This window comes from Poecilia formosa, unplaced genomic scaffold (genome assembly GCF_000485575.1).
Source record: "Poecilia formosa unplaced genomic scaffold, Poecilia_formosa-5.1.2 Scaffold347, whole genome shotgun sequence".
Classification (NCBI taxonomy): domain Eukaryota; kingdom Metazoa; phylum Chordata; class Actinopteri; order Cyprinodontiformes; family Poeciliidae; genus Poecilia; species Poecilia formosa.
This window is the reverse complement of record NW_006800286.1, coordinates 546,489-568,229: the sequence shown is the minus strand read 5'-3', so window position 1 is coordinate 568,229 and position 21,741 is coordinate 546,489. Positions and strand designations below refer to the sequence as shown.

General features: G+C 37.4%; 3 protein-coding genes across 6 annotated transcripts in view; 2 read left to right on the top strand and 1 right to left on the bottom strand.

Moving 5' to 3' along the window:
- Positions 1 to 4,745, bottom strand: part of ushbp1 (Usher syndrome 1C binding protein 1) — a 12,303-nt gene extending 7,558 nt beyond the window's left edge. The window contains exons 1-9 of one of the 2 annotated variants that reach the window (XM_007574253.2): positions 4,578 to 4,745; positions 3,623 to 3,846; positions 3,400 to 3,554; positions 2,081 to 2,244; positions 1,416 to 1,604; positions 1,081 to 1,337; positions 412 to 552; positions 210 to 298; positions 26 to 143 (exon numbers count right to left, since the gene is read on the bottom strand). In XM_007574253.2, the coding sequence (XP_007574315.1) occupies positions 26 to 143; positions 210 to 298; positions 412 to 552; positions 1,081 to 1,337; positions 1,416 to 1,604; positions 2,081 to 2,244; positions 3,400 to 3,554; positions 3,623 to 3,846; positions 4,578 to 4,583 (1,343 nt within the window). In that variant the 5' untranslated portion in view covers positions 4,584 to 4,745. The remainder of the gene's footprint in view (positions 1 to 25; positions 144 to 209; positions 299 to 411; positions 553 to 1,080; positions 1,338 to 1,415; positions 1,605 to 2,080; positions 2,245 to 3,399; positions 3,555 to 3,622; positions 3,847 to 4,577) is intronic. The other variant, XM_007574254.2, reaches the window with a different exon arrangement.
- Positions 4,746 to 5,727: 982 nt separating this feature from the next.
- Positions 5,728 to 11,094, top strand: babam1 (BRISC and BRCA1 A complex member 1). Its single transcript, XM_007574252.2, has 9 exons — positions 5,728 to 5,870; positions 6,933 to 7,386; positions 8,175 to 8,233; positions 8,317 to 8,437; positions 9,175 to 9,253; positions 9,327 to 9,351; positions 9,453 to 9,582; positions 9,665 to 9,751; positions 10,136 to 11,094. Exons 2-9 carry the CDS (start codon positions 6,940 to 6,942, stop codon positions 10,334 to 10,336), a joined length of 1,149 nt encoding a protein of 382 aa, XP_007574314.1. The 5' UTR covers positions 5,728 to 5,870; positions 6,933 to 6,939; the 3' UTR covers positions 10,337 to 11,094.
- Positions 11,095 to 13,739: 2,645 nt separating this feature from the next.
- plvapb (plasmalemma vesicle associated protein b) lies at positions 13,740 to 20,353 on the top strand. Of its 3 annotated transcripts, XM_016661870.1 has the most exons (10): positions 13,740 to 13,861; positions 13,956 to 14,185; positions 14,918 to 15,070; positions 15,483 to 15,546; positions 15,833 to 16,064; positions 16,152 to 16,371; positions 17,191 to 17,340; positions 17,867 to 17,962; positions 18,144 to 18,237; positions 18,595 to 20,353. In XM_016661870.1, exons 2-9 carry the CDS (start codon positions 13,982 to 13,984, stop codon positions 18,195 to 18,197), a joined length of 1,173 nt encoding a protein of 390 aa, XP_016517356.1. In that variant the 5' UTR covers positions 13,740 to 13,861; positions 13,956 to 13,981; the 3' UTR covers positions 18,198 to 18,237; positions 18,595 to 20,353. The 3 variants fall into 3 exon arrangements, with proteins under 3 accessions (XP_016517356.1, XP_007574310.1, XP_007574312.1); XM_007574248.2 differs by having other exon boundaries at positions 13,740 to 14,185; XM_007574250.2 differs by having other exon boundaries at positions 13,741 to 14,185; positions 15,486 to 15,546.
- Positions 20,354 to 21,741: the final 1,388 nt, after the last annotated feature.

Below are 21,741 nucleotides of genomic sequence, written 5' to 3'. Positions count from 1 at the left end.
TTTTCTGGATCCTGACAAACGTCACCTGTGCCTCGTGTGACTCTGGGTTTCCTCTGTGACTCCAGCTGTGCAGAAAGAGGTGGATAACTCCTCAGTTCCCATCTCCGGGTTCTGAGCTGATTGCTGCATGTCACACACTGGCTCTGGTTGGAGGAAAATGCGTGATTCAGGATCAAAGTTTGTTTTTTTGCATAAAACTTGATGATCACCTGCTGAGTGTATCTGCAGAGGGGGGCATTGCTGCAGCTTGGCTTCATAAAGGAACAGCAGCTCGCCGTAGGCCTCCTCACACTCCTCACTGTCGGACAACAAACACAGGACAGAACCTCTACTCAGAATATAACATTTATATTAAATATAACATTTAATATAAGTTTAAATGTTAATGTGTCAGGTGTGGATGATAAATACCTGTATCTAAGAGCCATCTGCAGGGCAGAGCAGTCAGACTCCAGTCGACACAGTTTTAGACTGATTTGCTCCGAATCCGCCTTCCTTCGCTCCAGAGCCGCAGTCAGACGCTCGTTTCTGGCCTTCAGCCTCTCAATGCATCTGAGACAACAGGATTTAAAGCTTTTAACTGGGTATGGATGATATATAGGCATTAATATTGGTATTAGTGATGATAGTGATGCTTTAACATATTAGTATCAGCAAAACTAGAACAATATTAACAACTAAGTGATGCACCTCAGGATTTTGGGAGGTTAAAGCAGAGAAGAAGCAGTAAAAACTCAAAGGTAAGTAAAAAAACATGCAAAATTTTAAATTAGCATAAAATATTCCTTTTAAACCTTCATTCATTGCTTTCCGCAGATATAAAAAATGTCTGTTCCAGTTTCTTTTACATATAGAAAAATCTTCACATTTTAAATATCTGGGAAAAATTGAATGTGTCTAAGGTCACAATATGTGAAAGACATGTTGGAAAAGCTTCTCTTGGTGCAACAATCAAACTTCTATCTGTGAAACACATGTTCACATGTTTCTACAAGACCAACCAAGCTGTATTTCAGTCTCAGTTTACAGCTGCTGTTCAGCGTTTTGCTCTGGCTTGTTTCTGGTAAGTCTTGGTCTCACCTATTCAGTCTGTCGGTCTCTGACTCCAGGCTGATGGGGCTGGGGCAGGGACTGCTCGGGGTCACGCAGCCCAGCGGAGTCCCGTCCCCACCCAAAGACAGAGGAGTCGCAGCTCTGGACGTCCTTCTGTGGAGTAAAGGTGAACCAGGGTAGGAAGGAGGCGGTCGATCGGGACTGAGAGCTCCTGAAGGAGGCCGGTATGAAGGAGAAAACCTGTCAGACCTCCAGGCCTTGTGGAGACCAGCCAGGTGGAGCACCTAAAAAACCCCCACCTTAGTTGATTCTAAAAACTGTAGAGTTAAAGGAAAGAAACAAGACAAAAACATTTTCCCCACCTTGTTTTTCTCGTCTTCCAGTGAGAAAATGTTACTTGGAGCTCTCTGCAGCTCATCATTGTGACTCGGCATGTTGTTCCTGAGAACAGACTCGTGTTTTTCCAGATCCAAGAAGTCGTCCAGGTGCTGCTCCTTCGGCATTCCCACAGAACATGAAATCCCAAAGTCTCTCTCTATTTCCTCCAGCATCTGCAACCAGCGGAATATATTTACAAAACTCACTGGTGTTTGTTTATTTCACGGCTGTAACAACAAATATTTCAACCAGAGGTGGAAAGAGAGCCAAGAAATGTACTAAAGTAGCAATACTTTAACGTATTTGTACTCAAGAAAAAGTAAAAAAGTATTTGGTAAAAAAGCTACTCAATTAACTGATCAAAACATCAATCAGTTAATATTTAAAAATGACATCATCAGACGGATCAAAATACAGTTATGTGGACATTTTTGGTATTTTAGATCAAAGTGAAAATAATTTATATCAATAATGTAATTATAAAATAAGGTAAAAACAAAATGTCTTTAAAAATGAGACATGAGTAAAAATACTCCACATTTTTTTTCAAAACTTTACTCAGCTAAATGTAACTGAGTAACTGTAACTAGTTACTACCCAACTCTGATGTCAGGTTAAATGTTAGAGCTGTTTCCCTGCAGTTCATCACCTGTGTGGCTTTGGTCCAGTTCTCCTGAGCAGCTCTCAGGTGCTCCGTGTCCTTGTTCTGGTCGGAGGCTGTGATTGGAGCAGCCCACGTCCTTCTGAAGCTGATGGAGTCCTCCACCGATGATAAAACCTCCTGCAGTTGTGTCCAGACGACACCACCGCCCCCTAGCGGGTAAAGAGTAGAGGTGCAGTAACGTTTAAAAGCACTCAGCTGAACGTATGAATCATTAGCTCTAATTCAGGGGCTTTTATAGTAATAACGTTTTACCAGAAAGGATATGGGAATGTTTTTATGTAGAAGAGGCAAAACTAATGAGCTCTATAATAGGCACAGATAGTAAGTAATGTTTTTCTTTTTAGCCACAGGGTTTGCTTTGTTTTTGTGTGACATACTTTTTTTTTTTAACAATAGTAGTTTTCTATTGTTCAAACCCCTTAAAAATAGAAATAAACTTATTTCTGGTGCTTAATTTCAAACTAAAAAAATGTTATAGAGTATTGTATGGAACCACTTTTGCTCAAACTACTCTCTCTGTAGGTTCCACAATTTGTAACTCACTCCCTGTTAATTTAAAATCTATAACCAACTTCAATATATTAAAAAAAAACAAACAAACAAAAGTCTATGAAAAAACCAGCGTGGTATCCATATGTAATGTTTAGTTTTTATTGTCATGTTTTTAATTCCTTCATACTGATTAAAAAATACTAGTTCCATTAGCAGATTATTTCACTTATAACAAGACGTTTTTCCCACACTATAAGAGAACTAATATGCTAGTGGAGCTAGTACTTTTGAAGTCAATGTTAAGGATTTAAAACAAACTCCTGTATATTGCTGAAATTAACTTGCATGTTAATTTTGTCTTATTTCAAATGTAATAAGATACTTGAACTACAAATTAAATCAGACTACTTGGTAAAATGTTGTGTTTTTGCAGCAAGAAGGTCTTGAGTTCAAATTCTGACTGACCTTTTCTGGCTTCTTCCTCCCACAGTCCAACATCATGTCTGTTAGCTGGTCTCTTTACATTCCCTTTGGGTATGACTTGATCGATGTGTGATTGTTGTGTCTATACAGTATAGGGCCATAAATAGGCAAAAATGTCTGTTGTGTAAAATGTAAATTTCATTTTGGAAACTAACTTTAAACTGACTCAACAGCTTTGCTTTGCTTGCATTTGCATTGCTTTCAGTTCCTGAAATTCAAATCTGTTTTGTTGTTCCGCATTTAGATTTCAATGCATTTTACTTCACAAAGCTGGACAGCTTGACATATTTGTTCCTAATTCAGTATGAACAGCACTTCCTCATGCCCACCTTGGCTGGTTGCTGGATGTTTGGATGCGGCAGCAGAAGCAGAGCTGCTCTCTGGGCTGCTTCTGAGCAGCCGGTGAGACAGAAGGTCCGGGGGAACCAGAGGTCTGGACGGACGTGGCGGTCTCGTGTCTCCTGGATCACTGGAAGAGTCAACCCTTCAGACGAGTCATACGCTGAATCATGAGTTATCTGAAAGAATCATTTATTTGGCAACTTTACTCACCTCGGAGCCTTTAGCGATCCCATCTTCTTGTTTAAATCAGCGATGATGCTGAGCAGGGTGCTTACTTCTGCTTCGCACTGAGCCACCTCTGCTGGTGTGGGCTCATGGCCAATCAGAGGCTCAGAGGCTTTAGGGTCAAAGGTCACAAAGTCACCATGGCTCAGCACATCCTTGTTAAACAGGGAGCTGGTATCAAGGCTGTTACATCTGCTTCTTTTGGAATCCTATAGAGACCCAGTCAAGAAATAACCTTAAATATTTCAACATTTTCTTGCTAAATTATGATGTTTTAACACTCAATCTAAATGGTTTGCTCATGTTATTTGCTTTGGATTAAAAGTCTATCATGAAGCTGGCATTAAACTGTAAAGCCATTGTTCAAGGCGGAAAAGGAGGAAACCAAAAACATCCTGAGATCCAACTTCCTGCCCAACAAACATTTGCAGATCACACCATCTATTGTTTTAACTAAGATTTTCAGATAAACGCACACAGCACAAAACAAATCATTGTAAAGTGAAAATAAAAATCTACTTGGAGAATATCTAGATTTCACACATGCTTATTTTAATTGCTTGAATTCCAAAATGTTTTTCTGCTGACCAGAGAGGACAGCATGTTTCACATTCCTGATCCCTGACTTTCAAGAACTCCTCAACGGTGTCAGAGGCTATCACTGCATCTCATGCATGTATTTCTTTTGCAAGACAAATGGTGACATGGTTTTTTAGCTCACACTGACATGAGTGTGGAAAGTAGCAGAGGAAAGTATTTACCCACTCCTCAGTTCCACAACAATTATCTCTCAAAAGTCCTGCCAAGATTTTACTTCTTAAAACAGCTGGAAACACTTTAACCAAACATTTATTAAAGTGGAACTTGGCTACTTTACTGTACGGACAGTGTAATGGATTTAATCTAAAACCAAACAAACATTTCAGCATGACTCACTTACCTCCATCTTTCTTGTTTTTGATGTCTCCAGAGTATAACAATCCTTAACATTTGAAAAAACAAAAACGTGGAGATTTTCTTGTTGGTCCTGCTGTTTTGTGCAGTAAGAGGCCAGAGGTCAGTCCCTGAGTGAAAGCAGCAGATTGCTGTCCTGCTGCATGTCTGTCTAACTCTGTTAACTGTGATGAATGAAGTCAGTGGGAAACACTCGGAGAGACATCCACACCCATTCCCGTTCACTTTGTGTCCTTTCCTGTTTTGGTCGCAGTTAGTTTCCATGCAGACTCAGCTCCTGTCTGGGTCTTTGGAAATGGGCAATATTAAGCATTCACCAGCCACATATTGCCATTTTATATCACAATCACGAAACTATGTTACCTTTAGTTGTAAATATGAGACTTTGAGCTTTTCCACTGCAAAAATGTGAGTGAATTCTGAAAAAGGCAGAAGATTAATATTTGGAAAAATATCTCAATCCCACTTTTACATATGGTGTGGAATCTGTGATTGTGTGAGCATATTTTTCTTCCACAAGTTGTGGGAACCTTATAAGAGAGAATGTCATCATGAACTCTTAAAGTAACATAATATAAATGAGGGTAGTCCAGGTAAAGGCTAGAATTATTTTGTCTGAGATTCTTCTACTGCAGTAAAATATGACTTTATGGCTTTTTATACAACTTTTCAATGGGTAATAATAAGCCTAGTTTAAGTATAAACAAATGAGTTAAATGTGAGGCAACGGAAGTTTAGTTAACAAAAGAGAAACTTTACTGTTAGGAGCATTGAACTTGAACAATACAATAAGTTTACAAAAAAAAAAGGCAAATATTGTTATAAAAATAGAGAAAAAGTAAAAGTAGTAGGAAAAAAAACACACATTTATACAACATTGCAGAAGGTAATAAATTCTTATTCAAAATAGAAGTTTATTGTTTTGTAGAGTTATTTCATATTACACAGACAGAGAAATAAAGAGACACTAATAATTGTTTTATCTGCATCACTAAGCTTTTACTCTATTTTTCTAATAAATTATTATGGTCGTTGTCAATGATGTTTTTGAAGATTATTTTATTGTGCTCCTGGCTGTGTACAAAACGGAAAAACTTTAAATCAACCCAAAAACTTCATTACCCACAATGCTATGAGAACCGGAAGTTCCGGCTGTGTTGTTTCCGAACAGGAAGTTACCCGTTCAAAACAAACGTTAGCTCATCTTGTTATTTTCTTTAGCACTATATATGACAGTTTGTTGCACATAAAACAAAGTCGCTTCTTATTTCTGAATAACGTAAGTAGTATTTTTCCATTTTATATGTGGCGCTTATATACTGAGCTGCTTGTTTATTTTGTAGAAGCTAACTAATGCTAACAGCTAAACTTGTTTTCATGTTACCAAGATTCATTTTGTACAACGTACCTTTTCAGTGTTTGTTCAACTCCTAAGATCGCTGTGGAGATTTAAAGATAAACCTAGTTACATGTTCACTTAGAGAAAAAAATAATTGCAGATTTGGTTGTTCAATCTATTTCTGCAACTGCAGAAATAGTGCTGTGATTTGGTAAAATAAGCCATAATATAAGCTTTAAGATAAATAAGGTGCATCTGAAAGGTAGAGATGTTTGATTAAAAAGGAAAATATGAGATATAAGTCTGGGATTCATCCAATTTTAAATATTTTGTATGTCTAAATACCTTCAACTATCACTGTAAAGTTTATTTATTTGTGTATTTCTTCTCAGAAATTGGAACTCGTGTATCATACAGATTGATTTCACCCAGAGTGATACATCTGAACATTAGCTTATCAGGATTATGGCGTAGAAGTGGATAGAGTAGCCAAAAACTGTACTCAAGTCAGAATAGCATTACTTCAAAATAATATTACTCAAATAGAAATGAAAAAGTATAGAAGCATTGTTTTTAAAGTTACTCAAATAAATATAATGTCATGTAATACTACCCACCTCCGGTTGCAGCAACTAAAACATCAGACCAGTCTATGATGATTTGGATATTTCATTATCCCAATTTTGAAAAATAATTTTGAATAGAAATATGTCACATTAATTGAGTTTTCAATTGTGGATTTAAATTAACTGTATTGTGATAACCATCAAAACTAAAACAACTAAATGCTTCAAATAAATCAAGCCTTGTTTACTGAATCTGTGTAATATGAGTTTCACTTGTGGAATTTAATTGGTGAAATAAACATGCTCTGCAGTGATTTTATTTTAATTCTTTCTTAAATCCTTGTATTGATGTAACAGTTCATTAGTTGGTTCTTCAGTTTTAAATACTCCATCTACAGCCGTCTGAACTCATCACCTCCACTTTCTTTGCATGCAGTGTTTCCATGGAGACTCCAGAGCCAGGCCCAGCTGATGGAGAAGAACGTCCAGTGGAGCTGCGACCCCGGACACGCTCCAACCCCGAAGGTGCCGAGGACCGTCGCAGCAGCACCGGCAGCCTCGGAGGCAACGGGAACCCGACCATACCTCAGCCGGCAGTGGGGAACCGCGTGGAGGGCGAAGGCGAAGCCTCGACCACCAACAGCCCTCCAAGCTCTGTTACCACAACGGTTTCGGCGTCTACATCTCAGGCCATGGTTCCCCCTGTGGCCGTTTCCGTGGCAGCTGGTTCTGGAACAGCAGCCAGCACCACGGCCCAGCTCTCCACTGCAGCTGTGACGGTCAAAGAACGGCCAAAGGCCCCTCACCAGCAGCCCGTCCTCAGTACGTCCATTCCTCCACCAGCAGAATACCAGCTGAGAGTTCCCAGAGTCAACTGTCCAGAGAAAGTGGTAGGTCCACCGCACACGGAAATACTTTCTTATTCAGGAAGTTAAAGTGATCAAGAAAGTAAATCCTCAAGGTTCTGTGTCTATCAAAAAAACTGTAGTGTTTACCTGGGTTTATTAAATAATTTCCTAAGTTATTTAAATCTATCCACAAAGGTAGAAAGGTTTAGTTTTTGGCACTATTTGTTGAGTTGAGCATGAACTTTTCTGGATACCGCATTATTTTTCTTTGGGTAAATTTGAGGTCTTACTTCTATGGGTGTGCATTTATTGTATTGCTCTTTTATTGTAAAATTTTTCATTTTGACATGTTATTTTTTTTTACTATTTTCTCCATTGTTTGTTCCACAAGAACATGAATAAATATCAGTAAATTGGAAAATATGATCAAATGCAGTTAATATGTGCAGGTTAGTGATATAAATCATATTTCTTTAAGTAAGTGGCCCCCTAAAATGGGAAGAGCAGTATTTGTTTTTGTGGCATTATGATTACTGTGCCATTCCTGCCTTACAGTTAATAAAAAGAACTCATAATAAATAATTTTTTAATCATAATTTTTATCGTTATCACAGTAGTAGCATAAAATATATAGATACAACTTCCATCTGAATCTTTGCTGTTTTATTTAAAGTAAATTACAAGATAATGAAAGTGGCTCATTTTTATTATATCTAGAGAGAAGCAGTAGAGTTGAAAGAGGGTGTACTTTCTTTTTACTGTGATGTAGATTTATACATGACTTCATTTTAATGTTTTCTGTCTTTCCTGCCTTGTTTCCCTCTGTACAGATAATCTGTCTAGATCTTTCTGAAGAAATGTCCTTACCAAAGCTGGAGTCTTTCAACGGGTGTGTAAAAACACGGTGGACTGTTTCACTGTTTCATGGCTTTAGAGCGTAACGTTGCATCATTTCATTGTCTCTCTGTTTAGATCTAAAACAAACGCCTTGAACATATCCCAGAAGATGATCGAGATGTTTGTGAGAACAAAACACAAGATCGACAAACGACACGAGTTTGCTCTGGTTGTCATCAACGATGATGCTCTATGGGTCGGTACAGGAGACGTTCAGAAACTCCTGCTGGATGTTTGACTCATCTTGGTTTAACGTTTTAATTTTTATCTCTGGTTACACAGCAAAACCAAAACCTGAACTTATAAATATGATCTAGTATTTAAATTCAGGAATCCAATCGTTTTTACTACTTGTATTGTTCTGTTCTAAACACAAATTAGGAAATAAGGACAGAAGGAAGGATGGAAGGAGGGAGAGAAGGATGGAAGTAAAAATATAAAGAAGGAAGAATGGAAGGAGAGATGGAAAATAGAAAGGAGATATATAAGGAAGAAAGGATGGAATGAGATATAAAAGGAAGGATAGAAAGCGAGATAGAAGGAAGAATAGAAGGAGATACAGAAGGAAGGATGGAATCAGAGTTAGAAGGAAAGAGTATGGAGTGGAAGCAGTGATAGAAGTAAGAAAGGAAGTGTGGATAGGAGAAAGGAAGGAAGAAAAGGGAAGAAAGAAGGAAGGAGGGAAGAGATGGAAGTAAGGAAAGAATGAGTCGGTAAGGAAGAAGGGAAGGAAGGAAGGAAGGAAGGAAGGAAGGACATATAGATAATCTCCGGGTCTGGAAATATTCATTTTTGTCAGTTTATTTTTCTTTCCTCTTCGAAACACTGGAACACAAAAACAATTTCAGCTCATATATTTTTGTTTTTATTTTCTTTTATGAACATTTCCCTTCATTATTGTTTTTTTTTTTTTTGTTTTGTTTTTTGCCCCAGCTGTCTGGCTTCACGTCTGATCCCAGAGAGCTGTGCAGCTGCCTGTATGACCTGGAGACCAATGTGTGCGAGTCCTTCAGTATCCTTCCATCAAACATTCACCAAAATAGTTTTAATAGTAAAGTCAGATTACCCTTAACCTCTACATTTAGACCTGGAAGATCTCCTTAACGTCATGTAAGCTATGTTCATGTTTTTCAAAATTCCTCAGATTTGCTTTAATTGCAAAAATAAAAACTTAAATAAGTTTATGTTTTAAAATCTTGTGCCTGTTGCAGCCGTCAGAAGATTGAGCTGCCGTCGATGGAGAACATTCAGACCATCCCGCCTCCCTACGTGGTGCGGACTGTCCTCATCTACAGCCGCCACGCTGGGCCCATGCAGTTCAACCCTTCAGAAGCTCTCAGTGTGAGTCACTGCTCTCTGTGGTGTAGTCAAAGCATCTATCTGCTTTATCTTGTGGTGATCAAGTTTTTTATTCCTGCTTCAGAAAATGCTGCAATCTCCATATTTCTTCTTTGATGTTGTCTATTTGCACAACGGGATGGAGGAACAAGGAGATGAGACCAGCTGGAGGGTGAGTGTTTCCTTTAGCTTTTTAAAGACAATATTACATTTTCTTATTTTCTAAATGTATGTCTAAAAGTTTACTGTGAAATCAGTGAGGTCAGAATTTAAAAAAAACCTTGCATACAAAAATTGTTCCTTCATTGTCATCCAGATGCGACAACTGTTTGGTCTAGAAATTAAACCAAAAATACTTGCTAAGATTTAATATTTTTGGATTGTTGGCAAAGGGACTCAGACTTAAGGTTGTTTATTCAAACTTTAATTAACTGAGACAAATAAATTATCAGGTCTACTCTACTTCTTTTATTCCTTTACATTTGTGAGATCTCTTAAAGTCGAGTCGATCAGTAGTTCTTTGACCATCTCTTAAAGTGTTTCTTTGGTTTCCCAGGAGACCTACACTTCGTTCTGTACCCTGGACTCCAAAGGCATGTGTTATCGCTTTGAGGTTTCCCTGAGCGGACCCGCCATCGAGCTGCACAACTGCATGGCCAAACTGCTGGCTCACCCTCTGCAGAGGCCATTCCAGAGCCACGCGTCCTACAGCCTGCTGGAGGGGGACGACACCCCGGACACGGAGGCTACAGTGTAAAATGGACAAAATAAAACGGCAACGCTTATCTGTGAAATCCACACATGCTGCAGATTCAGCGGAACTTTTTATTTTTTATCTGAAGGCACAATGTCACTGTTATATTTTCCTTTGCTTTTGAACAAACGTGAGAATATCTGGGAAATGAGGGTTTCTAGAAGTCACTGATTGTAACCAAATTGTTCTGTTACGTGGTGAAAATCACTTGAACTGTCCTGGTGATGAGGGAGTAGATGATGAGAGTTCACATAAATAAAAAATAACCTAATAAAGAGTGGAAGTTGCAGTAGTTGAAGCTTTAGGTTTTGCAAAGATCACTTTCATATTTGCCTTTTTGCTTCTGAACGTAATGAATTTGAAAGTTTGATTATTTACGAGCAAAACAACATTCTGACTGTCCATTTTAATTTTGAGACAGAATGCCAACAAAAGATCCATAAAATACATTAAATGAAAGTTGCAGATTAATTTAAATGTCAGGATTTGATCACCCAGAAACATGTGACTTATAAATTATTAGAAAATGTTTTAATTTGTCAGCAGGTTTGGGTTATCTTTTTTTCCTCGTCAAGACTTTCTGATTCAGCGCCAGAGATTATTAGCTTTACCTAAATGTTTTTCTCCCTTAGCTGCTCCTTTGTTTCCATGCTGGAATGTTTTCTGGAGGCTAAATACTGCCAGAGCTTTTTATCTGGCCCTCTACACTCCAGCAGGACTCATAAATAGAACCTTCACCAGATTAAAGTTGTTTTTATCTGTATAATTGTGAATTTATTGCAAATTATCTGAAAGACTTTAAAAAACATTGGGTTTAAGTGAGTAATTCCCGCCTGCAGGTGGCAGTATTTCTTACTCCTACTACACTGCTGCCTCAGTTTTTCTTAAGTTGTAGTCCGTGATCGATATACCGAATAAAAATGCCACAATTACCATAAGCACAAATCTCGCGAAATTTCTATCAAATATTCCTAAATTAGCCTCACAAATCTGTGAATTTGATTTTAAAAAATATCTAAAACAATCACAAAATCCTGGATGTGAAAACATGTTAAAAACTTAAATTTTAAGAAGTACTTATCAAATGAGGAGACGGCTATTAATGTTTTAACAGTTTGCTAATAGATTTTATCAAAGGCACTTTGAAAACATTTATTTTCATGACGAGGCCAAAGTGAAAATAAGTTTGACATCCTTGATTTGCAGTTTAGAATATGGCCGGTTTTGTTCACTTCATCGCTGTTGTACGTCACACAATATGACCGTGTAGGAAGCTACACAAACACATTGATGGTTTTACCTGAAATGTAGCTTTACTCACAAAAACCCCCTGCACGTATAAGCTTTTTTGGTTATATTGAAAAGGCATATTTAATCCTATTGATGATATTTTAAATTGTTTAGCTGGTTTGGCCAGTAGATGGCAGCAGATTCCACCTTGAAATACATCCAGCTCAGACAGAAAGCCCCAGTGTGTTCTGCTGTCTGAACAGAACTTAGTCCATATTTTCTAAATCCAACAAATGGCATCCTGAACACACATCTTGCTGGATTCCTATGTTGTGTTAAAAAATCTGGAAAAGTTGTTTGAATTTCCATTTTTTATTTTATCTTGTTATAAAAATCCGAATTATCTAGAAAATGCAAAGCAATTTTTAATAATTATATTTAGATAACCAGTTTTAAAGTTTCAAGCTATAAAATAAATACAGAAATTACTTTTTCAGGGATTTTCATGGACAGATAATTTGCTAATTATTTGTCTCATACTGTCAGCATAATGATAGTTTTAACAAATACACTTGATTTTATTTTATGTTTCTATTATTTTCTTGAGCCACAAGCACTTTTGACTAAATTTTGAACACCTCTGCGTCAGATAGTGAAAATGTGTCACTTAAATATCTATTGCCTGAACAATTCTTCAGTGCTTGAGATATATCTTCCTGTCTGGTTGGCCAGTTGTCTCAAAAGGTGTCAGTCTCCAACCATTTGACTTCCTGCCTTTGTTCAGAGGTCATCAGCCTGCGCTGCCGCTCTATCTTCATAAATGAGTCTTTTTCCATTTGAAGGAAGGCTGTCAGACATACGTGGGCGAGCAGGAAAACATAACCTGGCGCTCGGAGAACCTTTGGCCCTTCACACTCTTCCCAGCCTCACGTTGTGTGCCTCACGTCATCGGCTCTGATAACAGCTTAGCTAGAATGGAGAGCGCCCAGAGGGAGACTTTGTTATTCCCTCAGCTCTGAAGAGTGACAGCTACCTATTGTTTCAGTTCTCTCGGTCCTCCTCTGCCATGACTCCTTTCCGCGCAGGCTCAGGACAGGATGTGGTGGAAATTTTTGCTGTATTTGTTTGGCTTTTTCTGCATTACTTCTTAACATGTTGCACATTGTTCGTCCTTCACCAGGGAATAGGATGAGGATTTCTGCTCCTGCAATATTTAAAAGTGGCACGGATAGGTAATGCTTCCTGCTTTCTTGACTCCCACAAGTGGAAGTTCACTAAATATATCCACATTATTTGCCAAAAACATGCTCTACTCTGTTCTCCAAATACTAATTTCATTCCAGTTAGATAATCTACTGTACATAATTTACATACACAGCATGCTTTCGAGCTGAAATCAATAATGATGAATCGATTATTTAAACAATTCGCCATCTGTTCTAGTAATTGATTAATTGTTAATTGGAGTATGCAGACTCAAAATAGGCCATTTGCTGAAAGAACACCCTCTGAGCAGTAAATAAGCAAACATTTTACAAAAATACATACATTTTGTATTTATGTTAAAAGAAAAAAAAACTATTGGAAACCAATCTGCCTGGTTGATTAGACCTTTGATCACTTCCCCACAGAAAAAAAATACTGTCTTATGAAATCTGTCTACCATAGGACTGGACGATAAATCAATAACAATATACAATATTATGATAGAAACGCAATATCAATAGATGATACTTCAGACAGAAAATTCAATATTTAGAATATTGACCTCTCAGAGGACAGCTAAATGGGGTGAAAGGTCAGAGGTGAAGGCACTCTGTTCACAATAAAACCAAACTGCAGTCCAACAGTTCATGACTGCATGCTGATAAAAAAGCTTTTGTCCAATTATCTGCTGATAAAAGTTGAAAAAAAAAAATCCTGAAAATGAATGATTTTAAAAGTCACATTTGTAATAAATATGGCGTCAGAAAAAATATGAGCACTGAACCAGAGGAGGGTCGACTGTAAATATACAGTAAACCATCCTGTCTTAAAACTTGTGGAGATTTTTGTCATTATTATTCAAGTTTCTGTAACAATATAGTGTCTTCTATTGCATGGAAAGTTTTTGCTGGTCATTCAGGAAGAGGAGGGGGCATCCAGGACCAACCCTTTATAAACCTGATCCCTTCACACTCATTAGGCTCCCTGTTCACCACATCTCTGCCTGGTCATTTCAGCATCTTTAACGACAAACAGCAAAACCAAGGATTAAAAATAATAATAATAATAATAATAAAACTCAGCTTCTACTTGGTAAACATCTGCTTTTTCTTTGCAGAGAAGATCAAGTCTGAAGAATTTTTAAAACTATTTTCTTTGTCATCGAAAATATTATCATAAAAACCAGCTGGAACCATTTCACCACCAGCTGCCATGTACAGCTCCAGCTGCTCCCGGGTCAAGCTCGGCCCAGAGGCCCGGCAGCCGCTGTACAGAAACAAAGGGAAGAGCTGCGGCTACTACATGAGGATCGTTTTCTTCTTTTCATCCCTCATCCAGTCGCTCATCATCGTCAGCCTGGTGCTCCTCTTCATCTACGGACAGCCAGAAAAGTCTGCAGAGGAGGAGCGTGTCAAGGTTAGTGATTTCCTTAACGACTGCATGCTCATAAAGTAACTTTTATCAGATTGACTGATGAAAAAAAAATCCTACAAATGCATGATTTTAAAGGACTATGCCACATTTTTTCAGTTAAAGAAAACACAAACATTGAACAAGACGACGGCAAAGTACCCAAAAATTGCACTCAAGTATGAGTAGCACTACTTCAACTCATTTTACTCAAGTAAAAGTAAAAAGAAATCACTCAACTAAGAATGAAAAAGTATTTGGTGAAAAGGCTACTCATGTAATAAGTGAAACATCAATTTATCAGACAAAATATAACTTTTTTTGGGAAACTTTGGTATTTATATGTAATTATTCATATAATTACAAAATAAGGAAAAAATATTGTCGATTACAATTTATTTCAACATAAAACTTTAACAAAAACTGCTGGTTTGTGTCTGTCTGGTGAATTTTTTTGGTTCTTCATTCAGTGAAGTTATTTACAGTGGAGAAGAGTATCCAGAAATTTGACAATACGTCATAAAAGTCTACTCAAGTAAAAGTAAAAAGTACATATTTATAATTTTTTAAATTTAATCTTTACTTAACCATGAATGATCTGTTCAGAAAACATTAAAACACCCTACAACTTAATGAAAATACTCCTAAAAGTTAATTTTTCCATAAAGTTTCTCAAGTAAATGTGAATAAACAACTCTGCATTGAACTATCGCTGATTCTTCATCATGTATTGTGCAGAAGCTGGAGCTGGAATTTAACAAGCTGAGCGCAGACAACATGAACCTGACAAAGCAGAAAGTCGAGCTTGGAGCAAAGCTTGCCGCTAGTTTGGCTGAGAAAGCGGCTCTGCAGAAAGAGATAGCGAACTTCACAAAATTCAGATTCAACACTGTAAGTACAGAGAATAAACAAGAGGAAGCTGCATTTTTCTCTGTCAAGTTGCAGAACTGCTCTGATGCATTTTGTCAAGATCATCTCATCATTCCCATCCTCACTTTCATTTCTGTTTTTTAATGGTACTTCTGTGGAAAAGGATTAGAGTCACTCAAAAAGTGAATTCTGGCTTTTTTCCCTCAGATTTCTGATTTGATCTCAGAAGATGAAAGTTAGAAATCTTAGAAAAAAGTTAAAAATCAGTCAGAATTATTTTCTGTATCTAATTTCAGTGGCCGAAACGCTCTTCTGTACATTTATGTTGCTTCTTTGTTGGTCATCTTTGTAATAATAGAAATGAAAACCTATTCATTATTTAATTCACCTTCTTTTATGTCTTTTTTTTTTTTAATGGGCAAACCTTGACAAGCAGAGAATCAGCCCTCAGTTTCCTATGCGCTGTCCTCCCTGTCTTCCACCACCTTCATATATCCGTAAGTCCAACACTGCATAAACATCTCAGAGTAACTAACAACAACTTTAGCTGTGACTGAAACGTTCAGAGTTCAGAAGCAGTCCCAAGATGCTTGTATGTGTTTAACTTTTGAAGTTTTCCAGGACTGAATAGGAATGTAATCTGGATTCATTGCAAGTGATTGTCCTGCAGATATAACTTATGTCTACTAGACTGACTAAAGCATGTAGAAATTGTGCAAAACAGAATTCTAGTTGTTAGATTTGATTTTCTTGTGTCACAAACCTTCCATCTGAATCCTGCAGATATTGCAAAGTGTCATGAACGCGTCCAAAATGAGACAGCACTTGTTAAGTCAAATGCCAATCAGATGGTTCAGAATATGTTGTCCGAGAGGGACAACGCCTTCAGAGATCGAGACAACGCCATCAGAGATCGAGACAAAGGCTTCAGAGATCGAGACATCCATCTCACGGAGGCCAGGAATCTGCGCAGAGATAAGGATCTCCTGGAGGAGAAGCTCACCACTTACAAAAGGTGCCGTCCTCCTGTCTGTCTGTCCAGATGGTGCATTTGATTTAAAATGTAAAGAACAATCTAATGGCGGCTTTTCTTTCAAATCAGGAAGTGCAAAGACGACTTTGTTCAGGCTCTGAGTGGGGTCCAGACTGTGACCACCAAGTTTTTGAATAAGATCGACAACCTGTTCCCTCACTCGCTGACGTTCCACCTCACCTGCAAGAGCCAGAGAGAACAGCTGGAGACGATAAAAAGCAACTGCACCAACCTGTCCAGGGAAGTGGAGAACAAGTTCCAGCCGTATCTGGACCATGTGGGAGAGACGGTGCGTGAATGCAGACTGCTTTACCCCAAAAGCATAAAGAGATTGAAAAAAAAAAAAACATCATTTCAGTCTTAAAAATATCCAATGCTGCAGCAATGTGACAATTTCTCCTGGTTTTGGTGAAAGTGAAGTTTTTTCTGTAGTTTAGTAAAGCAGAATGAGTTTTGCATCAAGTTTGTTTGCCTCACGGTTTCATGTAGCATTTGCAACTTTAGTCCAATTAAAAATCTAAATGCAGACAGAAAATCACATCATAACACCAAAAAGAAGAGGTAATTATAATAAACAATTTCACCAAATAAGTTAATACCATAGGGAATCATATTATCTGCACAGCATTAAACCTCACAGGTAATAACCTCGGTCAAATCAACCCTGAAACTTTCCCTCAACACCTTTCTTCCTAAAATTCCCTGGAAAAAACAAGCTGAGCAGGAAACCTGTTTCTCCAGGGAGGAAGTTTACTCACGGCATCATTCCTGATAAATCCAGCTAAAGAGACAGATGTCCTGTGAGGCAAACCTGAGGTCAACGCCGAGGTGAAGCTGTCCGCCCTGCTGATGCAGCAGGACAAAAGACTAAACTTATCTTAAGCAACAACACGTCGCTGTTAATCTTTAAAAAGCTCCAAAGGACAAGCAGAAAGCTTCACCTTTACATGATTTATTTTAGTTTCTTCACCTGAAAAACTTTAGCTTTTCCTTTCAGAGTTCAGTTAAACTGACCTGTGTGCCCCCAACCTAGATAAACTAAGGAAGGAAATGAAATATTCATTAAACTTTTTGTCTTTTAAAGAGAAATTATGACTTTATCCTGCAGATGACTGAGATTCAATGGCGCTCCAGTCAGCTGGAGGTGCAAAACTCGGATCTGACCTCCAAACTGCAGCAGTGTGAAGACAAACACAAGGCGGCGGTTGCTAAAGCTGCCATGGATTTAGGCGAGAAGCAAAAGTTTCATGATCAACAGGTGGGTTCTGGAGCAAAGCTCTGAGAAAAGACGTTTTCTTCAGTGACAAAAATTAAAGCTGCAGTAACTTTTACAAAAATATGATTTTTACATGATTGTTAAAACTAGTAGGAGACATTTTTCCCAGATAATCTTCTACTATTGTCCTCTGAAAAAATGCACTGCTCTTGGTCAAAAACAACCAATCAGAGCCGGGAGGAGGGACTTAGCTCTGTCAATCATTCTTGTGTGCGCGCTGCTAAATGTACTAAAGGTGGAGAAACAAATGTCACAGAAAAATGTTTATCTGCTGTCGTTGTGGTCATGCTAACTGGTCTGAGCTGATGGGGAGAAGCTGAGCAGAGAGCAAGGGGGAGAGGCTGTGAGCGGCGCGTACACAAGGGTGATTGACACTATCCTGTCACGATGTAATGATAACTTTAACAAATAGATAAAAAACATGTTTTATAAAAGTTACATACTGCAGCTTTAATGAATGAATTAAAAGTGCATTTTTTGTTTTAAATTGGTGCATCTTTTGTTTTAGTTAACGACATTACTGAAAGAGAAACTCCAGCAGGAGCAACAACTGGCCCAGAAAGACACAGAGATTCAGGCGCTGCGTCAAATGCTGCCCAGCAAGGTAAGACACAGAGGAACAATCTCTATATAAACATAAACAATTGATTCACATATTATATGTGGAGCGTCCAGATTTAAGAATTTTGGTAAGGCAAAAGCATTTCTGAGTAAAACTTTGCTGTGAGGCAGTAAATGCTTGATCTGTGGTTAAACAATAATTAAATCATTTAATCTTTTCACAGGGTGGCCCACCAAATGCTGCTGTCCTGCAGACTGTGCCTCAGCAGGGCAGGTAGGCTGCTACCAACATGTCTGACGTGACGCAGACCTGAAGAGGTGAGCTCCCGCCCTGAAACCTTCCTGATTAACCTTCAAATCAAGCCTTCATTCAATCTATTCCATGTTTTCATTTTGCTTGAGAGGGAGAGATAAAATTGACTCGTCATTTTGCTTCATTAATCCTCTAACAAGCAGGAGTTTGTGCTCATAATTAAATTTATTTTACTGCATCAATATTGCAATTAATCCCATTTTTCAGCAGCAACAGAGTTGCCGTTCATCGTTTGGAGTAAAACTGGAGTTTAGACAATAATGTTGGAAATTAAAAGACTTGACTGTCTACTCTATTTTTCTTCTGCTTTTGCATGTGTATTGAACATGTTAATAAATGTTTTTCTTATTTATATTTTTCAGGTTGGTTGATGTGAGTCGTGAATCCATCTATTACCTGTAGCACCGATTTCCAAAGCACAGAAAACCCACCGCAACTTCGACTGTGAACTTTCAACTGACATGTTTATGTTACTATTGTTAAGGAATTTGATAAAACCTGTAAATATCACTGGCATAACAAAAATACACCTTCCTACATTTTCAGTATTTTACAGAACATACTAAACACGATGAGATCTTAAATTATTTTAGTCTAACCTTAAATGTAGATAAAAGTGCAACAATTTCCTGGTTAAACCAAAGCAAGTAGAAATGTTATTCACCAAGCTACTGCTAATTAAAGGAGCAGTGCTATTTTCGTTTTATAGCAAAATCAATCAATCTTCAGTCGTTTCAAAAAGGGTTTACATATCAAAATATCTTAAAAGAAATTTGACTTCACAGTTCAACACATTGAAATTGGGCCTCTGTCTCTTTAAGAAGCTTCTGCTCTTTCCGACTCTGCCTTCAACAACAACATTTCTCCATCTACAATCGTTTTCAGGAGTGTTGCAATGAGAAATAGTTTTATAATGAGCTTAGCAGACTCACAGTTCCAACAAGTGCTAATTGGTGCTGCTGCTAGTCTGAAGGAGCAGTCTGGGGAGGCGCTAACCCTTTTGATGGGGGAATAACATTATAGAATGATAGAAATGTGAAAAACTCAATTTTACATAAAAGTAACTGATTAATTGATCATCAGTAAGTGTGATTGCTTTTATAACGACAGGACTTCTGATCCAGTTTGTTAACATGATGTAAAAAACCCAGAGGGATACAGGTGTAAATATTTTTCTTGTGTGTCACTCACAAACTAAAAATGAACTCTGACTCACTCCGAAGCAGGTTTTCCCTCTTATTGTCTCAGCGGTTGTAAAAATGCAACAAAGACTCGAGACAAGGACACATAGAGCCGCTGTTTTGTCTGCTACAAACTAAAATAGCAACATTTATGTTTCCTCGTGATTCATGAGCAGTTTGCACGAAAACACATCATCATGTCTGGAGTTAGCTGCTCTATTTCTATTTTTGTGTTTATGGCAAGCTTAAAAATAGGTCAAATCTATTTGCTGCCTGTTTTATGGCTTATTTTATAGTTTTAGTAACTATAATAGGAACCGTTCTTTAGCTTTACAGCTTCCTTTTCCTTCCAGAAGTCAATAGCACAAAGGTTTCTAGTGCTGGAAATAGATACAGGTCTTTTTTGTTTGTTTTTACAATTATTAGAGGTCCATTTTGGTACACATGAACAAGAAAAGGGAAAAAATAGAAACATTGTAAAAGGAAAATTTACTCCTCAAGTTCAGGATCAGGTTGAATTCTCCTCAAAGCTTGTGTAAATATTGTACAGATTATTCATGCTGGTGATTAAAATTATACATTTATTCTTCTTAAACGGCATTTTTCCTGCTTTATTATAGTGAATTTACATTAAAATATTTTCCTTTTACTAACATATCTATGCAAATATACACCTTCTGCTTAACTTTGAGGCACCTATAATAATCTGACCTAAATTTATCTTTGAAATTTATGATTTATTTTGAACTTTGAGTTTAAGCAACCCGATTGCTCTGAAATATGTGAATAAATTGTGTTATTATATTACATATGGTTTGTTGAAATTAAATAAGCTTGTTTTCCTGCCACCAAATGATAAAGCTACTAGTTAATCTGTTTCTAAGTAAAGGAAAATGAACCGCTGATGTTAGATATGTAAATAAAAACAGTTTTGACTTGACTATCCTGCGTTTGTGTGTAACTTAAGGTAAAAAAGTCTCTAATTTTCTCACAGGAAATTCAACAGACATCACTCAATGGAAAAGGAGTATTAGTTGCAAAATAATAATTTTTCAGCTGCTATTCATATGATTTGTTTTAGGTGATGAGCTCCAAGTCCTTGTTGCCATCAGCAGAATTGGAAACATGTCAGAGTAGGAGAAATTATGGAACAATAAGCTAATCTGCACGTGGAAGAAAAGGATTTGGTCCAATGAGACCAAAGTTGTAACTTTTTGATTGCAAAAGCAAACAAAGCATCTTTCTCAGTTTCATCAGATCCAACTGAGCCTGAACTATTCACCAAAGAATCAGCAGAAATGAGTAAATCTGGTAGAAACATCCCAGAAAACATGCAGCAGTGGTTGAAGTGAATGGTGGTTAGGGAAAGCATTGAATCATCAGAGCTGATTACAAATGCACTCCGCACTTTACAGATTTTTATTTGGAAATGATGATGAAAACTGTGCATTGTTTTACTTTCACTCCACAGTCACTACTTCATGTTCATTCACGTTTTTACATGTTTGTTTTTTCTTATGGATGTGACTTATTTTTACGTTTATTGTAAATGTTTACCGTAAATTACTCTTAGATTTCAGCATATCTATAGATTAAAATCTGTCATAATTCATAGGTCATGTGTGTCATGATGTTAATTGTATTTTTTTAATCCCTTCCATCAACTTGCTGGGAGACTACAGATGAGAATTAGCCTTTCTGGCTAAATCTGGCATATTTACATAATGTATTTATAATACATTATGTAAATATGTATTAAATATTCATGATTAATAATTTCCCCTTTATGAAAACAAAATTAATCTGAAATTTATTACAAGAAATGTCCAAGAAAATACTTTTGGAAATAAGTGTAATCCCTTAATTCTAACTTTTTAAAACATATTGTGCAATTAGATTAATTAGAAATTAGCATGTTTTTCTTACAATACATTTAAAAGTCAGTTTATTTTGTTGTTCAAGTGGTTGGTGGCAGAGATCCTTAGATATTTAAGGCTTATGGAAACCAGTTATACTTCCTGTAGTCACAACTTGTTACCAGTAAAGAAGCCAGAGAGACAGGAAGAGAAAAAACGTTTTCTGCTTTCCATATTTCTTAAAAAAAAAATAAAAAAATCCGTCAGGCTCACTTTTCTGATGAATGTGAAATCTACAGGTGAGTCTGTCTGCTTTCTGTTGGCAGGAAATCCTTTGTTTAACATAAAGTGTTTGTGATTCCATGTATAGTCCCGGATGCGCTCATGCACACCGATTCACATGGATACAGGGCAGACTGGGCTGGATCCAGCTACGTCAACACTCACATCTCAGGACGGCGACTATTCAGAA

What these genes read in the sequence shown, in the direction of transcription:
- babam1 (XM_007574252.2), top strand. Translation starts at nt 6,940, where the DNA reads ATGGAGACTCCAGAGCCAGGCCCAGCTGATGGAGAAGAACGTCCAGTG. An exon ending in GAAGATCTCCTTAACGTCAT is followed by an intron (nt 9,352 to 9,452) that starts GTAAGCTATGTT and finishes TGCCTGTTGCAG; the next exon opens with CCGTCAGAAGATTGAGCTGC. An exon ending in ACCCTTCAGAAGCTCTCAGT is followed by an intron (nt 9,583 to 9,664) that starts GTGAGTCACTGC and finishes TTCCTGCTTCAG; the next exon opens with AAAATGCTGCAATCTCCATA.
- plvapb (XM_016661870.1), top strand. Translation starts at nt 13,982, where the DNA reads ATGTACAGCTCCAGCTGCTCCCGGGTCAAGCTCGGCCCAGAGGCCCGG. An exon ending in TGGACCATGTGGGAGAGACG is followed by an intron (nt 16,372 to 17,190) that starts GTGCGTGAATGC and finishes TTTATCCTGCAG; the next exon opens with ATGACTGAGATTCAATGGCG. An exon ending in GTCAAATGCTGCCCAGCAAG is followed by an intron (nt 17,963 to 18,143) that starts GTAAGACACAGA and finishes ATCTTTTCACAG; the next exon opens with GGTGGCCCACCAAATGCTGC.